Raw genomic sequence first — 21,057 nt, forward strand, 5'->3', positions numbered from 1 at the left:
TTGTAATCGATCTATGATTTATGTTGACAGAAATTAAAAAGTCGTGTTTGTCGAGCTTTTGAGGTATTCGAAGTCAACATTTTTTTAGAAGAGGGTTGGAATCGAGATTGCATAATTTGTCGCTAACATTTAATTAAGCGCTTTGTCTCACGCAAAACCTATTTTTATGAGGTTTTTTGAAATGTTAGCGACGAATTATCAAAAGCTATGAATGGCACCAGCTAAATAATGTTGAATAGGCTTACTCCGATATTATCACTGCGCTTCAATGATACAAAATCACGGAACTTCCATTCGGTTGCTCTTCATATTCATAAAATTCCACCCACTTAGACGCAATTCTGGAGTTTTTTTTTTTTGAAAAGGACCAATAAACCAAATTTCCAGTTTTTGCTTTTTGGGTGTTTTTAGAACCGCCTTGAGTCAGGGGTATTGAAAAACACCCAGAAAGCAAAAACTGAAAATTTGGTTTATTGGTCCTTAAAAAAAAAAAACTCCAGAATTGTTCGTCACGTTGAAAACAAAGATTGACTCTTTTGACCGCCCATCATTTAGTCTACGAACAAAAAAAGCGCAAAGCACTTAATTTTTCAGCAAAACTATAAAATCAACAGATCCAAAATGTTTCAAAACAAATCACTTCAGCAGCAAAAAATATGTCACGCTTGAGCTTGAACATAGTCTTCTACTTTGTTTATGTTTACAGCTGTAGTGCAGTTGTATTAGTGAAGAGCAGTAGGGATCATTCGGAAATCACGTTACGCATTCTGTCTTTTCAGCACCCATGTCAAAATCATCGAACGATTTTAATAGAAATTTTCGTTATTATATTTATAATATTCAATGAAATTTCGATGGAAAACAATTCATTAAATAATTTTGATATTCAATATGGTATTTTGTTTAAGGGCCAATACGCACCCCGCAAGAAAAGGGGTCAAGAAATGGCTTTACGACCAGCAGACCAAAGAAGAGGGAACGATTCTTTGGGGCTTTTCTTCACCCTCTCTGGCTTGCTTTCTTGTTCCTTCCGGAGGGCACAAAAACATAAAATAAAAGTGATCAGAAAATTGTCTCTGGCGTGAATTGCTGTATGCTAAAATTTATTCAGGGCTTTATTAGAACCTAATTATCAAATAACTATTCATCAGGGCGTAACTTTGTCAAAACAATCATGGTTACGCCTTATTGAAAAGTTTTTATTGCAGCAGAATTTATTGTGATAATCACTGAACCGAATTAAAACAACACCCTGTTTCATTATTCAGTAATATACTTCTATATTTTCATTTTTCATCAAACAACACTTAGACTTAGCATACAGTTGTATTTTGTGTGGCATTCCACCGAAGTTCGTGTTTGTAGCTTTCTGTTTCTGTTGTCCTTGTATGATTTTCATTTTATTTTCTCCTGGTTTGCAGCCAATTTTGTATTTGTCAATAATATATATGTATAATGCATGCCTGATAGTGTATAACGGAAATAAGCGCTTTATTTTTATTTACGGTATATATATAAGAATAGTCCAATTTATATCTTTCCGCCCAACACGTCGTGATTTTATTGTTTAATTTGCGTGTTTCACATTTCGCAAGTGCAAATTCACACCAAATTGTGTAAAATTTCGTCGTTTTTCGTCCTACCTTAGATTTCAAATATAATTTCAAAAATAATATAAAATCATGCTCACTCACTTCTACACCGACACGAAACTTTACAGTCACTCGTTCTTATTTAGCGTGTTGGCGTTTGGTATGTGGGAGGAGGTTTCAATTTCGTTCGTCCAAAATTTTGGCGTCTCTGAAAATTAACTTTAATTTTGTGTTCTCCAAAATCGGCTCTCAAAGGGGTTTTATTTCTTGTTTTTTTTTTTTTGGTTTTCGCGAGATATAAAACGTTTTCAAAATATAAATATCTGGATTCTTAATTTTGTTTACGCGACGCTTGGGTGTTTAATTATTGTTAAATCACATTACGATTTCCAGTTGATCGTTTTCTTACTCACGTTCTCTAGATCTATAAAATGTGTCCCTCATTCTAGATCACTAGCATTGTGTGTAAATGTGTTGTTTGTTTCGACTTTAATATTACTTGTATGTGTCCTTTTTGTCCATTTAACCTTAATAGCGTTTTGTTTTACTAAAGAAATCACATGTCAATTTCATCTTTGTCGCAACGACCTGCGTCTTTGTATATTTTGTTTGTTTTTGTGTGAATTTGTCTCTGGTAGATGACGCCTTTTAGCAACAAGTAATGGTTTTCTCAGTTTTTCTTCCGCTTCGAAGGTTTTAATCTAAAGAAAAGCTTACTATCGCATAACTTAGATAACAAGTCAAATGTATTTGTTTGAAACAGGGTAAACTTTTTGTTTGGAATATATTTTATTTTACGATTTTTTTGTTTTATTTTTTTTCATCAAATAATTTGGAAAAGTATTACAATCACTAACATTATGCAGACAAAAATGTAGGGAAATGTTGTTCTCAAATATTGAGAAAAATGTTGAAGTTACAAGCTTAACTAATTGTGACTCTGTTTGTGTTTGTTTATGTAGATTTTAATCCAACCACTAAACTTAACTAAAACGTAATGAAAAGATAAGAAAGTAAACTAATCAAACCTGCAAGAAATCAAAACAGCCAACATGAAGAGTAGTATCGGTTCCGGTAGCAGTTCAGTTCATCACCAGCGGAGGAGGAGGAGAATTGATGCTGTGCGCACTCAGCGGAGACACGGCACCGTTAAAGTCGCCTCCGTTTCCGTTCTCCAACGGAATGACGTCCTCCTCCAGGATCCCATTCAGCTGATGATACCCATTCGGTTCCCCCTCCCCACCGTCCATCATGGCCACCAGCGGTTGACGATCCTCAACGAGCTCACCCCGACGACGGCCATCTTGGTCGCCGTCGTCTTCATCCTCGCTCATACTGCTCGAGCTGCTTCCGCCACTGCTCGAACTGGACGAGGACGACGAGTCCGACTCGCTGTCTTCGCTGCTCGAGCAGGACGAACTGTCCATCCGTTCGACTCCGGCTCCCCCGGCGGCATGTGGCCGCGGGGACGATTTCGCCGACAGGACCATTCCGATGCGGGACGCGTGCTCCAGCTGTCGGCGAAGTTCTAAAGGAATGAAAAAAAAAATAATTTAAAAAAAATGCGATAGACATATGACATAAAAATTGGAAAACAAAATATGAACCGGTTGGTATTCAACTGACAGCACGACATCGAACTGACTGGGATTGGGCAATTCTGATGAGTGTAAGTCAGACATCCGATTAATGTCGGGTTGATTTTTTATTGTTTCTCCATAAGAAAGCGAACCGGTTAAAAAAGGTTGTACAACTCATCAACCAGTTTCAAATCAAGTTAAGTTCAAAAACAAATTTCAAAACGTTAAAAGCTGGATAAGTACAAACCCACTAAATTTGATAACTTAAAAAGTTATAAACTTTAATCATTCATGAACTACTACACCTTTTTCAGGAGACCAACGGTTTCGTTGGCTCCTCTATGTTTTCTCTACACTCTGTGTTAATGTAAATATTTTCCCGATGTGTGGGGTAGAGATTTTTCGGTTTCTCACTCCATCATCCGGAGAGTGCGGTTTCGCACTGCTCTCACTGCAGTGCGGTGACGATGTTGTGCACCGGTGTATAAGTGAGTGCTCATTAGTGGTGGTATATCGTAGGGTAGAGTAGTCATCAATGAGACACGGGGAACAATGATAAAATGGCTCTCACAAGACGCACTTTCAACCAATCTGGCTCATATTTCGGGGAAAGGCGTGTCTACTAAATACACGTCTGCCATAAAAGTGACTTTGGTTATGGATGCTCCCTTGCGAAGTTATTCATACATGTTTGATTCTGGGGTGTAAAAGTAAATTTTGACTAAAAATTAAATTTTCGCTCATAGGCTACCATTAACTTAAAAACTAATATTTCTCCAAATTTCTTTCGTCATTTTAAAGGCATGAGTTGGGCTACAATGTCCTTTTATTAGGTTTGACCAAAAATTAGAATATACCCAGAATCCAGGGCTGTCTCATTGTTCCCCACTCTTTTCGGCCCATGGGTAACAATGAGACACTTTGATTTTTCTTCAATAAACTTTTCAAAATCTATGGAAATCTTTCAAAACATGAATTGGGAAGTGATTTTTGGCATATTTATTGAGTTTGAACTTCATTTAACCAAAAATATAAAGTTATTTCGTAAAATATATGGATTTTGCAAAATTTAAATACTTTTTTAGTATAACTTCTGTTAATTAAAGTTTCATGTTGACAAAATTGTTTGAAAATGTTCAAAGCAAGTCTCCTGCAATGAAACAATATAAAAACATGATGTTTTACTAAAAAAGTATTGATTTTTGAAGAGTGTCTCATTGTTCCCCAGCTGTCTCATTGTTCCTGCCAAATGCGTCTACAATGAGACAGTTGAATAACTCTGGCTGTAGACGTCAGATCGATCTCATATTTTGGTCAATGTTAGAACACATTAAAAGAAAGAAAATGCAACAACAAGCTCATTTAAACATGCTGATGAAAAAAATACAAAAATCGTTGAAAGTTGAAACCCAAAAGTGTCTCATTGATGACTACCCTACCCTACGTAAATATAACAAGGAAAAGATTAATATATTTTTTATTTCACAAACTTATCAAATTTTAAGAGTGCAAAGTTGACAACTTTAAGTTGTCAAACGATCTGTCAACTTGAATATTTAAACGCTAATAAAATATTAGATATATTAACACTGATTTTTTGCCAATTCTCCTTCTCCCATTCAAAGTGAAGTGTCCAGCTCAATAAATCAAACAAATGGTGAGGAAATGTGCTTTTTTGCCATCCTCCATTATTGGTTTCGCAATGTTGTTGCCTTCTGGTGATTTGATTCTATTAACCGCTCTCGATGCAGAGTGGTCAACGCGCGCGCTGGCACGGCGATGGAAGGGTCGTTCACCGGAATATAGCAACAACAATTTAGGAACCGCAGATTGATTTTGAAATAAAAAATCAATCGTGATCATCTCACACAGACAAATAGATGAGAATGTTCTTGTTTGATGCTCAATTTTTTTTTGAAAACTGAAAAAGTTACAGTTTATCTGGTAGCGTGTTTAGTTGAGTGAACTGATGGCTTAATGATTAGATCACTGCAAAACAATGAAACAGTAACCCAGTCAAATCAATCCGAATTCTGAAACGGAATCTAATTAGAATCGTACACAAATTCCGTTTCAAACGCAACAACCGGTTCGAACACGGAACCGGTTGTTGCGTTTGAAACGGAATTTGTATACGATTCTAATTAGATTCAGTTTCAGAATTCGGATTCAGTTAACTGGGAAACCGCGGAGATGCTTGATGTATGACTGTAAAGACTGTTTGTATAAGATGAGTCAGCTTTTTGAGTGACAGTATTACATTTGTATTTAAATTGTTTATTTACTTCTCAGAATTCTAACGGACAAACAATAAATAAGATGCATACCCTATGAGAAATTTCCGAAAATTGTAACTTAGAGGGCAGATATAAACTTAAGATAACTCGACGTACAGCATACTCTTTTCAACAGGGTGTTCAACAAAAGTGACAGCTGTTTGTTTTACACACGATAAACATGCGTGCACAATTAGAAAGACACGTTTATGGATTAAAAATGTGGAAAGCTTACAGACAGCTTTATCGACAGCACTTAACAGAAATCATGCAACAAGTCAATCACAAGTTAAATTGAGCATGGAAATTTTACCGCCAGATGCAGTCATCGTCAATTAGAAGAGGGACTGCCAAAAACATCCCACACGAGGACGACACGCATCGCGGATGTCAATCACGTTCCGAATTGAAACGTACCAAATTGAATTCTCATCTTGTTGAGTTGGTAGCTTTTCAACGGGGCTATTTTTTTTTTTTTTTTTTGTAAAAATGCAGAAGCTAACCACAAAATCTAATCATCTCTCTTTGGACGGGGTTTTTTCCTGCGTCAATCCTTTGGGAAGCCTTTATCTCGCGTGCCCGGCGATAGACATGTGACATGTGGTACAAAAATAGACATGCTCGCTCGATTGATAAGCGTCAATCGACGTAATTAACGTGTGCATTGATTAAACTGCTGTTTCCGTCGCGGCTTTCGTGGGGGTGTTGCTGCATTTGTTTTTTGAATGTTCATTTATTAAAATTCTCAAATTTTTTTTAACACTGCATTTTTTTTAGTTTTTGACAATTTATTTTTGAAAATTGAGTGAACTTGAATGTGCGATGGTTTAACGAAAAACTATCACCACAGATAAAAAAGTCGTAATCATTTAACATTTTTATCAAAAATCCTAAGGTCAATCTTTGCTAGAGCCATCTATTTTCGAAGGTGCACACCGCAGCTGTCAAACAAGCTGTGGTGAATCGCAGTTTTTGATTTTTCAAACTTTCAAATTAGAGAACTTTACTGTCAAAAAAAGTTTTTTTTTTTCATTTCTTTTAAAAACTATGATAATGAAAAAAATTAAGTATCTACGATCAGTTTGGAAAATATAGCTCCAGAAATCAAAGATTTGAACACTGATTCCTGTAGAAACAATGAACACCTAATGTGATATTAATCAAATCTCTCCTTTCAACTCGTCATAAAAAGATTGCACCCTACATTGCTCTCCCTTTCTCGTGCACTGAACCGCGTGAAAACAAAAAAAAATCAACCCACATCAGAGAACGCACAAGTGGAGTAAGAGAAAATAAGTAATTGCTCACATTCTGACCAACCGTATACAGTAGGCGAGAGAACACTTAACATACACAGACAAACAGATATGCAACACCACAAAAAAAAAAGAGAAAACTTACCGAGATTCTCCGCCGTGAGCTCCCGAATTCGGTCCTCTAGCCGGCGACCCCCGCCGCCGCCGCCGCCTACTTCGATTGCATTCACAGAACTTTCGTTTTCTTCCCGCGCGCTGGCAGCACCACCACCAGCAGCTGGTTTCGCGGCGAAGCGTCGCGTGACTTGCTCAAAGTTGGCTTCCAGCTGCAGGTATTCCTGGATCAACTGGGTTTTGCTGAGGCCCTCGAGCCGCTCGGAGCGGGCGTCCTCGTACACGCTGGAGAATTCCTTGGTCAGGAACTCCTCTTCATCCTCTGGGAGTGAGTAGAAATAATTTTCTTCTGAATCTATAGAAAAACTTGAATCACGGGTTCTACCTGAGGGCGTCAGAACCTGGGGCATGTGGTCCTCCATCAGGAAGCGGTTCGTGTTGTATGGCACTAGCGGTGGATGGTCAGACAGCGACTCGGCCCGCCGCTTGTTGGCCACAGCAGCGCCGATCCGGACATGGTTCTGGAACTTCCACTGGGACTTGGTGTAGGGCCGCGAGCTGGACGACCGTTTGCCGCGTTTGGCCTTGCCCCGGCGAGTCTTCCGCTTGGCCCCGTCATTACTCCGGCGCTTCTCGTTTGGCCCTCCACCGCCACTGCTGGACGAACGAGCAATACCGGCGGCTTCGTCCATCTTCGTCGTCGTAGCAGGCGGTGCCGAAGCCGAAGTGTTTGTAGTTCGCTCGGGATCCGCTTGGAGCGCCCCAGTCGTTTCGGCAGCAGTCACCGCTGCGGTCGCACTCTGAGCAGGTTCGACGTCATTTTGGCTCGCGAGAAAATTTCGATTTTCGCTCGTGTTTTCAATGTTCTTCGCCGACATTTTGCCTCACGTAGTCACCACACCCTTCGCGTGTGTTCTCCGATGCACAATTAATTGTTTCTACAGCACAACCGTAGGCTGGAGGCCACTATACACTTGACGATTCAATACCACCGATTCTGGATATGAATTTGCAGTTGTCGCCATTTTTCACTGGCAACTTGCCGCAGTTCCAACGTTGGCCACCGTGTGGCGCTGCACTTGAACCAACTCAACTGCTCGCAGAAAAAAAAACTTCCACCAGGGTTGTATCCAAAAGGGGACCACCAAAAAATCACCACAATCCTCTATTGTTCCGACTTGACTTTTACATAAAATTTTATCTACCGAAGATAAAATTTCACACACCCGTGGACCCGGTGTAAACTACACCCCTGGACCTGACACCGTCGTCCAAGCAGGCTTCGTATAAATCACCACACTTTGCACACACTCTCTCTCTCTCCGCTTGCTGCGCTCCTGTGCCTCCTTCGATGTTCCTCTTCCTTTTTACTTCTTCTCACTCACTCTCTCTAATAACTGGCTGGCGCGTAGCCTACTGCTACATCAAACTACACAGAGATGGAGACTCTTCCTGTCGGACCGACTGTGGCATGTGCTCTCGCGTACGCTTGTGGAAACGAAATGTGTTGATCGAGCAGGCGGCGAATCGGTCGAACCCCTCGTCGGCTTCGAACCAGCCCGCGCTGGTACAGTGTGTAGAGGACAAACGGCCGCCTGCTTGGGTGTTCGGGCCCGACTTCGTCAATGTTCGGCTGCTGCCGTGAGGCTGCGTTGGGCGAAGCGAGGGTGTGGTCTCGAATGACGATCCCTTTTTGTTAGTTGAACTGATCAAACTCTTATTTTATTTTAATTTAGTGTGCTTATTCTAAATTAAAATGTTACAGTAGCGATGCATAAGCAAAAACGCCAAACTTCGTTAAGCTTTCCGTTAACTTTGAAAGCAAGTTGTTAAAAGCTCTACACAAAAGATTGAAAAGCTTCAATCTGTGTACAAAATCATAAAATCAACAACTCCTGAGTTTTTTTTTTTAAAAAAAAAAAGGTCCTAGTCTCAAACCCCGATGGTTCGACACCAACTGTTGTCACACAAACGGGGTCACTTTTTAGTTTGATACCCCTTTTACACGGAGTTCACACACACTACCAAACGTTTGTTTTGATAGTGTTCGTGAGGGCCGTGTAAAAAGTGACTGTTCGTCACTTTTTAGTTTGACTTTGTCAAACCAACGGGGTACAAACTAAAAAGTGTCAAACGAAAAAGTGACCAACCACCGGGGGTTGAGTGTATAAGCTATTGTCATTCATATGTTTAAAGGACCTATTCAACAAAACTCTAGAACTTAGCGGCTAAGGCTGTTGATACGTAAGTTGCTACGAGATTCGGATCCCGCCTCATTCCATGGTGGCTTTCGTTCAACGTTTGTCCCGTTTGATAATAGTATTCAAAGAGCTACTACACTACGGCAAACAAACTCGCAATTTTTGACAGTTTGTCAGTTTGACGCAAACAAGTTTGCGAGTTTGGCAAACTGTCAAACACGAAAAAGTGCGAGTATGGTTGTTTGTTAGGGGTAGTTTAATAGCTCCTTCAGTCTGCAGAGTTTATGTTTCTGTATTTTTTGACTTACGGTTCTGTGAAGTCCGATGCTGAATTCCTGAAATCAAAGAAATCAAAAATATACTATTTAATTAGCCATTAAGCTACTCAAATCTTAATCCAATCAAAACTCCTCACAAAACAACCGGGGCATCATCCCAGGACGCTCCCTCCAAGCAGGCGTTTGCTGTGTAGTTTTGTTGGATTTTTTTTTTGTTTCTTTAAACACTCTGCCTCTGCTCTGGTGTCTTTCTTTTTGGCCCTGCGTTTGTGTGTGGATCCGCCGTCGTCGTCGTCGGATTTCTGTACTCGGACTGCGGCGGCAGAGAAGGTACCTCATCAAGGGGATGCCGTTTGGAAAACGTTTGGTTTTTTTTGTCGTTATCAAATTTGACTTGTTTATGAAAAGTTGGCGGTATGATTTATAAACATGGGCTGTTTTATAAATAGCATTGAATTTGTGGTAATTTGTTGAAAATTGAGGCAAGCTTTCAAATATTAAAATAATATCTTGAGTTTTTGTGGTTCATATATTTATAAAACTCTGGATATATTTATTTTTATTTTTTTGAAATACAAAGAAATTATCCATCTTCATTTCCGGAGTTTTTTTTTTTTTTTTGAAAAGGTCCTATAAATTAAATTTAATTTTTTTTTGTTTTTTGGATGTATTTGAAACCGCCTTGAGTCAGGGGTATTAAAAACACCCAAAAAGCGAAAACTGAAAATTTGGTTTATTGGATCTTTAAAAAAAAAAAAACTCCTGAATTTTTGCCTTTTTCTGTATTGTTGAATTTGAATTAAATGTTTTATTTTTGTAATTTAGATTTTTTGTTTTTTAAATTAATATTTGTTTTTTTATTCAGTATTTTTAGTATTTTAGTATTTTAATATTTTAATATTTTAATATTTTAATATTTTAATATTTTAGTATTTTAGTATTTTAGTATTTTAGTATTTTATTATTTTAGTATTTTAGTATTTTAGTATTTTAGTATTTTAGTATTTTAGTATTTTAGTATTTTAGTATTTTAGTATTTTAGTATTTTAGTATTTTAGTATTTTAGTATTTTAGTATTTTAGTATTTTAGTATTTTAGTATTTTAGTATTTTAGTATTTTAGTATTTTAGTATTTTAGTATTTTAGTATTTTAGTATTTTAGTATTTTAGTATTTTAGTATTTTAGTATTTTAGTATTTTAGTATTTTAGTATTTTAGTGTTTTAGTATTTTAGTATTTTAGTATTTTAGTATTTTAGTATTTTAGTATTTTAGTATTTTAGTATTTTAGTATTTTAGTATTTCAGTATTTTAGTATTTTAGTGTTTTAGTTTTTTTATTATTTTAGTATTTTAGTATTTCAGTTTTTTAGTTTTTTAGTATTTTAGTATTTTAGTATTTTAGTATTTTAGTATTTTAGTATTTGAGTGTTTTAGTACTTTACTATTTTAGAATTTTATTTTATTTGAGGTTGTTTTGCAAAAGTAACTTTTTAAAAAAAATGTTAAAATTTGATTTGTTAAAAAAATATTTTCAAAAATTAATACCTGGTTGAATAAAAGCAAAAAAAAATGCAGTAATGCAATGTAAAATAAAAAAACACGTGTTCTTTTTAATTACATGCAGGAAAAGAATCTTCAAGTATAATTTTAAATTTGCAAATTTATATTCTTAAAATCGTCAGATACAAAATTAATAAAAAATCATTGAAAACAAAGCAATGAATTTTACTTCTGATTGTTAGTTGTTTATTTGTATTCTTTGATTTTAGGGTTGATTTTTCTTTTCTTTTTGTACTTAATTTTATTTGCATCGCTGATTTTTTTGAATTTTTAAAATCAGGCTTTTTTATACTTAACATTTTTTTTATTCAAGTGTTTTAGTATTGAGGTTTTTCGATATTTGAGTTTAAATGTTTTTCAAGTATTTTATTATAGAGCTATCTAAGCCTGCTATCACGCACACTAGCACATCATTTGTTTTGCTGCGGGTACAAAATTTAACCTCAATCTTTTTCGTGTACGTACAAGCAATACATGCGCACGTAGATAACTCTATGGTATTGTTGTAATTTAAGTATTTTTGCATTGAGCAATTTTTAAGGTTTCCTGCTCCTGTTTCCTGTCCTAACGTATATGTTAGAAGTGTTCTTTTTATTTTTCATTTTTAATTCCAAAACATGCCAATAGAGAACGCTACTACTTATCGTAACTATAAATTTCCATTCTTTTTGTCTGTGACAACACTGTTTGGGGATCGGCCTTTAAACGCGAATGGTTGGTCCGCGTTTTTTCACGTTGGAAATCGCAATAATTTGTTTTGCTTGTCTAGCTCTTTCGCATGCTGTGCTGCTGCCGCTGCTGCACAATCCAATGCATTTGATGCGCCAGCAGCCGAAATTGTGGTTTTAGGTGAAAAAGGTAAATGTTGCCAGTGTGTGGTTTGTGTTGACGGGGATGATTTTGGAGCCTCTTCTACTCGCCCCCCCCCCCCTCACCCCCCATTAACTGTGTTACGTCATTAAAGAACGCTCTTTAAGGTTATGAGTTTGATATATTTTTTTCAGTCACAGAAAAATAGATCTCAAAATTTGAGAAAAAAATTTATCATGATTTCAAAAGCGATCTTCGATTCATGAAGTCACAGACAAGCCGAAGTACAATTTCCTTTTTTGCTAAAACTATTAGGAGTAAAAATTAAAAATAAGATCCGCTGAGGTTCATGTCTATTTCTCTGTAGAGTAACTGTCAATCTACTATATTTTTGAAACATGGCAACTTTTGAAAGTTTCATATCTTTTTGTCTGTGATTTAACGATGTAAGGTCATTCAATAGCCCTTCGGCATTAACCGGTCAGTGTCCAAAAGATCGTCCAACTGACAAATTTTCCTATATCGAACGACCCCAGTTTGGCACCTAACCCTATTTGCAATCTTCAAAGGCAGGTATGTCACGTTTGTTGTTTTATTGCTCGTTCCGTGGCTCAATTAAGTCAGCCAAAGTTCGTGACAAACTACGGGGCAGAGCTCCGCTTCATGTTTCGAAGTTGGTTCTTCTGTGAGCTACGGTAACTGCTGTATATGGAAAAATGTAAACCGCAGAGAGAAAAATATCAAATAAATTCAGATAAGAAGTGGAAACAGAAACTCACACAGAAATAGCAATATGACAACATAGCAGGCTGGTGCCTTTCAAGATAAATTAATCGCAGCAGCCCCAGAGAAGTAGGGCCGTTTGCGGATGACGTAGTTAAATCGAAAAATCGAAATGTTTTGTACACGAGAGTTTGTTTGATATCAAACCAGACGATTTTACGTCACCTTCGAACGACTCCTTCCTCGGTTGAATAAATAACGTAATAAGCAATCGTCTACAAATCGTTTGTCGCGTGACAGCTCTCCAGCTGCCAGCGCTCCCAGAACGACGCAGTAGGCGTAGCGTAGCGATCCCGCAGGTATCGCTGCACTAGTCGGAACAGATTAGATTTAATTAGGGTAAAGTGTTAAACACGACCACTTATGCCATTGAGTGTGTGTGTTTGAGATGAGTTCCCGCTCCACCTCCGCCTACTTGATTGTGCGCTTCGACTTTCGACCGCCAGAGGTCACTGCTAAACTGCAACTCACAAACACACTTTCAACGGTACCATGGTTTCGCGTGCGTTTGTTTTTTTTCCTTCTTGCTGTGTAATTTACCCTATAAGCCGCGGCGCGTCCGCTATGGAGAACCATTGTGCAAAGTAGCAATCCGCGAGAAACAAAACAACTAAACGGAGCAGCAAAATAAACGATTACCTTTAACGCTAGTGGAAGGGGTCATCCATAATCGAAAGCGGCTAATTTGACAGTTGTTCAAAAACATTGATTTTGAAGCTTTTTCTGTTTTGATTTTTTTTTAATTTGCAAAAAAACATAGCTTATGAATAACCCATTGGCAGTCACCCAATGCATGTTGTTTTTTTTGTGCCCGCTGCATATCAAATTAATGTTTTCAAATTCGGCCTACTACTAGTTGGCCCTGAGGACCTCCAGTTGGCGATAACATGGCCTACTGCGTGGCGCTCATCGCCGTTTAACGACGACGTGATACACCTCACGGCAGAGAGGGCGCGTCCAAAAGTCGTTAATTACGACTCGATGGATCCGAAATGTATGCAATTTCAAGCAACAGCAAAAAAAGTGCCACGTTGTTATTTTTGCAACCTCCGGTAACGTCATTCGTGATGTCATTGATATCTTCGGATGTTCATCGACATTTTCGTTTGGATGTCGCGCAAAAAAAAGAAGAAACGACTAGGAAAGCAGTACCGAAAGAAAAATGCTTGGCAAATTTTCGTTCGACGTGTGCTTCGTCGTCGTCGTCGTCGTTTCCAAGCGCGATTTTAACCTCCAAGTCGGTGTTGGAATAATAGGGTCGACCACCCCAAACAGTCTAGCAAGCTGACAACTGTCAGTGGGCAGCGTTTTATTATGGCGCGATGGCAGTTTTGCCAAACAAACCGCGGTAGCCAACCCTATTATTGTCACTTTGCTTTGCCCGCGCGCTCGCTCGAATTGTCCGTGACTGGATCTCGTGTATTCGGTGTATCGTGTGCTTAGTGCGCACTTTTCCCTCGTCCTGTCCCACCCCCCGTCCGCAAACGTCAATCCGTTTCCCCACTCCCAAATCGAACCCCCTCTGGCAACGGGCCTGCTGTTCGGCCTGCTTTGTTGCGTTTGGAGTTCGGATGGGGAAAAAGCAAAGTTTCTGGCTTACTAGACTAAACTCCACCTCGCACTGGGATCTCCATGGATATTCTTGAAGAAGTGCTTTGGCGTGTTTTTTTGCACCACCCTTTCCGCGATTCTACGTCTCTCCGTCATTGTAGTAGGCTTGTAGGTTGAATTGGGCCGAGGGGTTGGACACTCTCTTAAAAAATATTATGAATTGACACTTCCCACCTTAAACAACCTTGACAGTTTTGGAGTTTGAACATTGATGAAGTGTTATTACAAGAGTGTCCGACCCCCGGTTACAACCTGTTCCGGATCCCGGGGTTGTTCAACACAGTGGGGGTAAGACTGTACTACCTCGTGAAGCGCTGCATAGAAGGTGTATAAATAAAACATACAAGCGAAGGGGGGCCGCAGACGTGGAGGAGCGAGGGGCGTCGGCGACTATACATGAGAGTGAAAAACAAAAGCTGATCTCTCTCTCTCTCTCTCTCTTCTTGCGGAGGTTTCGTTTTTCTCCAATCGAGTCTGCCCTGATTTTACGTGGTTATTCGGCGCGTTGATGACGAACTCAGCGCCCACTTTGACGAGCCATGACGACGATGACGTGCGTTTGGTGACAGACGGCTTCGTGCCAAAATTATAGGGAATAGGAAATTGCTGCGTTTCTTGACACGAATTGACTCGATAATTAGCGGTAGTAATCAAAGCAAAGTGTACAACCCCTGGATCGAGTTATCAACTCAAGAAAAACAATGTAAAAGGGCCGAAGCCGAAGTGTAAACAAAGAATCTATCCTGCTCACGTCAGTTGGTGTTTACATTATGAATGAGCAGGATAGACTCTTTGTTTACACTTCGGCTTCGGTCCTTTTACAATGTTTTGCTAGAACTGTCGTAAATAAAGAAAATAATTAAGTCGATACTCGATCAATAAGTACGTCCTGCCCCTTGGTGAAAAAAGAGATCTGTCAAAAGTGTCAAATTCAAAAAAGTACGAGGGGCTAGACAGTATCATTTGTTTTTTTTTAATCATGCTTAAATATCAAATGGTTCTAAATCTTAAATATCAAACTTTTCGTGCACTGGCAACCTTTAAATTCCATGTTATGAGGTTGAGAACGTGCGCGACACATGTTTGGATCATCAACGAAAATTGCTGGAGCCCCCAACCGGTTCCGTCTCCGGTTCCCCGGTCCGCCCTCTCCAACCCGCACAACAATCCTGTGGGCTGTATGTGTTTTGCATACAATACACCTAGCTCACCTTTACCCCGATGTTCGTCCACCGTCGTCTTGTGTCGTTATTTAGGCTGTGTGCCCCTATTGTTGTCCTAATACGTTCCCAATAACAACTTAGCGAATGAAATAGGCACCAAATAGGTGCACCTCCCCTGAAATGATGGTTTCCTTTTTCAGCATCAACATTTTCCACCAGACCAAGCGGAATAATGGTAACATTTGCGCGTACGAATATTTGCAAAGAAAATACACACACAAACATGCAATCAGCAAAGCGCCTCTATTATAGGTGGATAGATTTGGGGCCAAGGATGCGAAGACGGATGATGGCGGTTGAGGGCGGAACCCTTGGGGATGCTAAATTGGGCAGCGGCTTCGTTGAGAGCGTTGTTGCGTGGCCTCTTTCGGAAACGGAGAAATTCTGGCAATCAGCAAAATGCTTTAAATCGTTTTTTTTTTCATTATATTTTTTATATTTTTTATTCACAATAAAACTCTTCCATGATGTGTTCCAACATGACAGTGAGCAAGATAGCAGCTCTCTTTTTCCTTGTTACTTCCGAAGCTCTCTTCTGAAAAAAATGAGAGCAAAGCAAACGTAACGAGATGGCGAGAAAAATGAGAGTTGCTCTCTTGCTTACTGTCAACTGATAAAAGTTTAATAAGCCGAATTAAAGTCGATTGCTCAGTCTTTAATTCAAGTGCTAGAGCGTGTATGCAAAACACAATTCAAAGTGGCCTATCGATTTTACGGCGTGGCTAACAACAAAACAAAAAAAAATCGAGCCAGTTCATTACCAATTCAACACCGTATTTCCGTCGGGGTCTGGAGCGGAACCTCTAAGCTTCGCCCCACCCTCCCTCTCCCGAAGCCCAAAGTTTGCATCAAAATTTCATGACATGGTCAACTTCAGCGCGGTCGACCGTTTTCTTCATCAAAGTTGCTTTTTTTTGCTACTTCTTTGCGTTCTTTATTTTGTCGTGTAACAAACCTTACCTACCGACCTAGTGGTTTGATCCAGCACACACAAACCCTCATGTGGCCACCTTTAAAGGTTCTTTTTTGCTACAACCCTTTGGAATCCTCCTCTGAGGATACTCTTTTACTAGAAACATCGGCTTCCATCTAGCGTTCAAGGTCAAAGCAAGCCAAGTTAATCGCCGTCGAACTAATCTAAGATGGAGTGTCTTATAAATCGCAGCAATCGGGTTTAGTGAGTATGTGTTCCCCTCCTATACCTTAAAACTCACAGCCTACTTGGAACGGAAACAATCGTTTTCCGAAAGGCAGCACCTCCTCCTCCGTTCTTCGTCACAAAGCTCCCAAAGGCCACTTCTTGTGCCTGCTGCTGCTGCTCGAGGTATTTGCAAAGAAGAAGGGGAGGACAAGCCGAACCGTGACTAAAAGCCCCCCTTTGTTGAGGTTGTGCGTACACCCAGAATACAAGGTGAGTGATTATTAAGGGTGAGCAACTGTCAAAATGCCCACAACCGTGATTCGCGGTGTAAGCGAAACGATTTCGTTTTCACGTTCTTCTCGAATCGTTTGTTTACATGTTTATAGCAAACCGTTTGAGTAGAATATTAAATAATCGTCCGCTGATTGTGTGATTGTCGTTCCCGGGGAGATGTACCGTATTCGCGATGACAGTTCGCGCTCCGCGATTATTATCACGCAGAGTGACATTTCGCGGAATCCAATGCTTATTTTGCTGAATAAATATCGCAGCTCATTACCACAACCATTTAGCGCGCTGGCAACGCCTACCGCGACCACACACACCTTTAATCAGTTACGGCATTGAGTGGATGGTAGTGTGCGTGCGCCCGTATGTGTGCACCGCCCATAGAGCTTTATGACGTTTCGCGTACACACACTAGCGCACCGTTTGATTTTGCTGGCCGGACAAAATTTAACCTCAATCTTTTTTGTGTACGTACACGCAATACATGCGCACGTAGATAACTCTATTCATACTCAATTCGCATCAACAAACAATAAAAGGCATTCATTTTTGCTCGTCTCTTCTTAACACATCGCAGTAGGCCAGTGTTATAGACAGCAGCTTTGACTGTGGTTCAGGATGAGTTGTGCGCTTGTATGTGCGAGGCCTACTGCGCGCGATGTGTGTTTGTGAATGTCGAAAGCAGACACGGCAAGCAAGAAACTCAACCAAAGACAGATAGCTTGCGGGGGGAAAAAAACATCGGGGGCTTATGTGTGATAAACAAAAAGTTCTGCGGGCCGTTCATCTACTCGTCATGTGCGATGAGTATATTTACTGATAACCACAGTGGAAGCCATGTTGCCATAATGGCCGCCTTAATTTATGGCAAGTCACGCAGTTTACAAAAAATACCAACCGCAAAGTTTACAAGGAGTCCAAACACTGGCATCACGTGACAGCGTGCTACTCCCATCCCATAAGAAAGGTAACGTCGCTCAAACTTTTGCTTTCATGTTTTTTCTCTTTCTCGTTTTATGTTTACTCCTATTTTCATTCCGCGCGGCGGAGAGCACGGTCAATCGTGTTACACGATACACACGTACATATTGGGCGCAGAACAGAACGCTTCGTGTTCTGCTCAAACTTTGCATGACTTTTGGCCACTTTTCGCTCTTTGCCTAACTCGGCTCAAGCTAGAGATAGCGGAGCAAAAAAAAACTTCAACTGCTGCGTCATTTATTCACGCCATCGTCGTCGGAGCTCGCTTGAAAAAAAACAGGTTCGCATAATGGCATAAGAAATCGCTCATCTAAATTGTGCGTAGTAGAGTGCACACATAAAGGGGAATGCGACGTGCACATGGAAAATCGGAAAATTAACGAGCCTTGCCATAATGGCGCCCAGAGCTGTCAAAGTCGCCATAATGGTCCACAGTAGGCGGTGCACCTTTCAGCGGACAGCAATCTCTCTGGTGTTGTTCATCGCTGTCGAATTACACAGAAGAAGGCGGATCAAGGGATAAGGAAGCCATACAGAAAAGACGCTGAAGCTTTGCTGGTGACGAAAAGTGGACTCATCTCGCCTGCCGAGGCAATTCAGCGGAAGGCTCTCTGTTTTGTGAATCCCGTGATAGAATGGCCGTCCGGTTTTAACGGCGATCTCCGTAAAAGGGCAATTGACAGCAAGGGCGCCAAAGGGCAAGTAGGCGACGTGGTCAAAGCAGGCGTACGCCATACACCACTTTGCACAGCGGGCAAGAATGTAATCGTAGCAGGCACTGCTTGTGCCAGGTTATGCAACGTGCAGCACAGAAAAAAAGCACTCTGCCCGTCGATATCTTTACGATAAAGAGGCGCCCATCAACATCACGAAGCCAAGCATGCGGCGAACGAAAATAGGGATTAGGTGATGGAGGAGCAAACATAAACAAAACAAACAAACTTGGAAAATTTTGAGCCTGGCTTCATAGCTTTATGAACCGGTTCGTGTAAATCTGTATATCTTGAGACATCAAGTCTGTTTTAGTCACCAGAGCATTAATGGTAATAGCCAAGTAATAGCTGTCAATTTGACAAGTAGTTCTGTTAAGAAGACAGCGATTTCTCAAGGATTTTTGGTAGATTTAGTTCAGAATTATATCGGCCATAACCACTGAGCTTGCCCAGCTCATCGAGGAAGGTGGGGCAAATTTAGAACAAATTTCTGAGAATGCTGGGGTAGTTGCCCCACCCTGTGCACGCTCTAACCTAGAACATTTGCTATAAAACCACCGTTTTCAATTTAAACTGTCATCGAAAAACTAATCAAACCAAAAATCGCCTTTTCCGGATTGCGTGCCGCCGGATAGTTCTACACTCTAATTGAAAGAGGAATGTCCGCTTTAATCTTTCATCAGCTAGCCCCATTCACCGGGTCTATCAACAAAAAGGGGATGATGATATCTAGCTGCAGCACTGTGGGAAACGTGCAGCCTGCTGCGATGTCCAACCACTAATCGATCCGACGTGTATCGTTTCCCTCCGTGTACTTCTATAAATTGACCTACTTTTCCCCAAAACTACACCGACTCTTTTCCTCTCTCTCTCTCTCTCTCTCTCTGTATTTATTCCCGAGCATGCACACTCGCAGTAGCTTTTGCTTTCGTTCTGCCGCAACTTTCTTCTCTTTCCTGCACGCGCACGGCAGTACAAGAAAAATGCAATCATAAATAGGGTAGAGTTTGTGATTTTCAAGCTCAGCTGTCAATATTTATAACATGGTTGAAAGAATCTTTTTTTTTTTTTTTTGGAAAAATAAGATAAGTTTTTTGAAGGCTTTACAAACTGAAGGCGTCTTGCCCCTCGGTCGTTAACGAGAAGCTGTCAGACGCCCTTAATAAAGGAGACTGGGTCTTTGTTGATTTGACGTATTTATATTCTCATTTTACATTACTTACTTTTTGTCAAAACTAAACCTTCTCAGGAATGATTTTTAGTATTTTCTTGCAGTCAGATTTTAGTGAATATCATTTAGATCTGTATAAATTTGACTCAATGAATATTCTGAGTAAAATTCACTTATATCTGACAGTTGTTTACTCATATATAATAAGGTTATTATTGTCGAAAGCTAATCTACTCAAAAATGAGTAAATGCGAAAAATGTCAGCGTTGCGTCAGCGTTGCGTCAGCGTCATATTTCAACGAAAATTTGATGGAATATTCAGTCAAGTCTGGATGTACACAGTCAATCTTGCAGTAATTTTTTTTTTTTATTTTCAAGTTCGGTAGAATTCTGCCGAGGGGTAAGCCACTGTTGTTGTTTTTGCAAATTTGTTTTTTTTTGTATTATCGTGCTTTGTTTTTCTTGTATTCTTGCCTTTTTGTTTATTTATATATATTTTTGTATTATTGATGTCACCGGAAAACTAGATGAGTTTTGGAATATTTTGACTGAAATTTCAAAAATTAGTTGAAATAGTAGGAACATTAGCTGAGCTAACTAAAAAACTCATCAAGAATAACGGAAAGCAAGCTCAATTGGCCAAAAGATTACCCAGCTATCAAGCTGTTAGTTTGAGGAACTGTTAAATTTAAGAAAAAGTAATTTTCAAAAATCTGTTTCAGGTGATTTTTTGAGCTGATCATTAATCTGGTTTAACTGTCAGTACTATAACCACCAACTCTACCCTAATCCGCACTTCTTCTTCCACCTCTGCCAAGCCCCGATCGTTTCCATGGTCAGGCCACTTCAATTTTCCTTTTTTGATTTATTTTTTCCTTCACCTTCCCAAGTGTACTCGCTCTGTCGGCACCATCCCCCTTTGGCTTTTCTATTTCGTTTCCGATTTCCTTTTTTTCCCAAATTTTCATGCCGTGACATTAAAACTTTCAGCCTGATGACTTGTTTTGGCATTGTGTTATCCTGGCACGGTGACAAAACACACCTTTTCTTCCGAATCCCGTCAGCTGTTCTAGCCGCACAGGAATGAATGAAATGTGTTTTTGAAAGGCAGCATACATTTTCGAAATTCCGCATCTGTTTGAAACATAACAACATAGAACGCATACTGAAGACGCTATAAGTCGAAAATTTTAAAATAATTGTCACAACTGTCAAAAATGGCAGGTTAACTATGTGATCTGTGTTTTAAAGTTTGACGTTCAACCTCATGATCGAGCTCTATCCAAATTTGATCATGTTCAAAGGTCTTCAATACGGCTCTATGTCAGTGGAACTATTCTCATGCAATTCTGTTTTGCAAAAATGAGAGGGGAGGGAAGCCGAAACGATACACACAAAAACAGAACCATAATGGAATCGCTCTAGAGCAATAAGCATCTACACAACAACAACAGCAACGGCAAAGCGAAAACGACCAA

The 21,057-nt window shown here is 39.7% G+C and overlaps 2 protein-coding genes across 2 annotated transcripts; both read right to left on the reverse strand.

The window, feature by feature from the left end:
* Positions 1-1,255: 1,255 nt before the first annotated feature.
* Positions 1,256-8,323, reverse strand: LOC6033961 (protein HEXIM2). The gene is made up of 3 exons (XM_001844297.2): positions 7,204-8,323; positions 6,850-7,140; positions 1,256-3,120 (listed from the first exon to the last, which is right to left on the reverse strand). The coding sequence occupies exons 1-3, from the start codon at positions 7,694-7,696 to the stop codon at positions 2,675-2,677; spliced, it is 1,230 nt and encodes a 409-aa protein (XP_001844349.2). The 5' UTR covers positions 7,697-8,323; the 3' UTR covers positions 1,256-2,674.
* On the reverse strand, positions 8,222-13,042 carry LOC119765296. The gene is made up of 3 exons (XM_038248883.1): positions 12,992-13,042; positions 9,328-9,354; positions 8,222-8,492 (listed from the first exon to the last, which is right to left on the reverse strand). Exons 1-3 carry the CDS (start codon positions 13,025-13,027, stop codon positions 8,238-8,240), a joined length of 318 nt encoding a protein of 105 aa, XP_038104811.1. The 5' UTR covers positions 13,028-13,042; the 3' UTR covers positions 8,222-8,237.
* Positions 13,043-21,057: the final 8,015 nt, after the last annotated feature.

Source organism: Culex quinquefasciatus, chromosome 1, assembly GCF_015732765.1.
Source record: "Culex quinquefasciatus strain JHB chromosome 1, VPISU_Cqui_1.0_pri_paternal, whole genome shotgun sequence".
In the NCBI taxonomy this organism is placed as follows: Eukaryota; Metazoa; Arthropoda; class Insecta; order Diptera; family Culicidae; genus Culex; species Culex quinquefasciatus.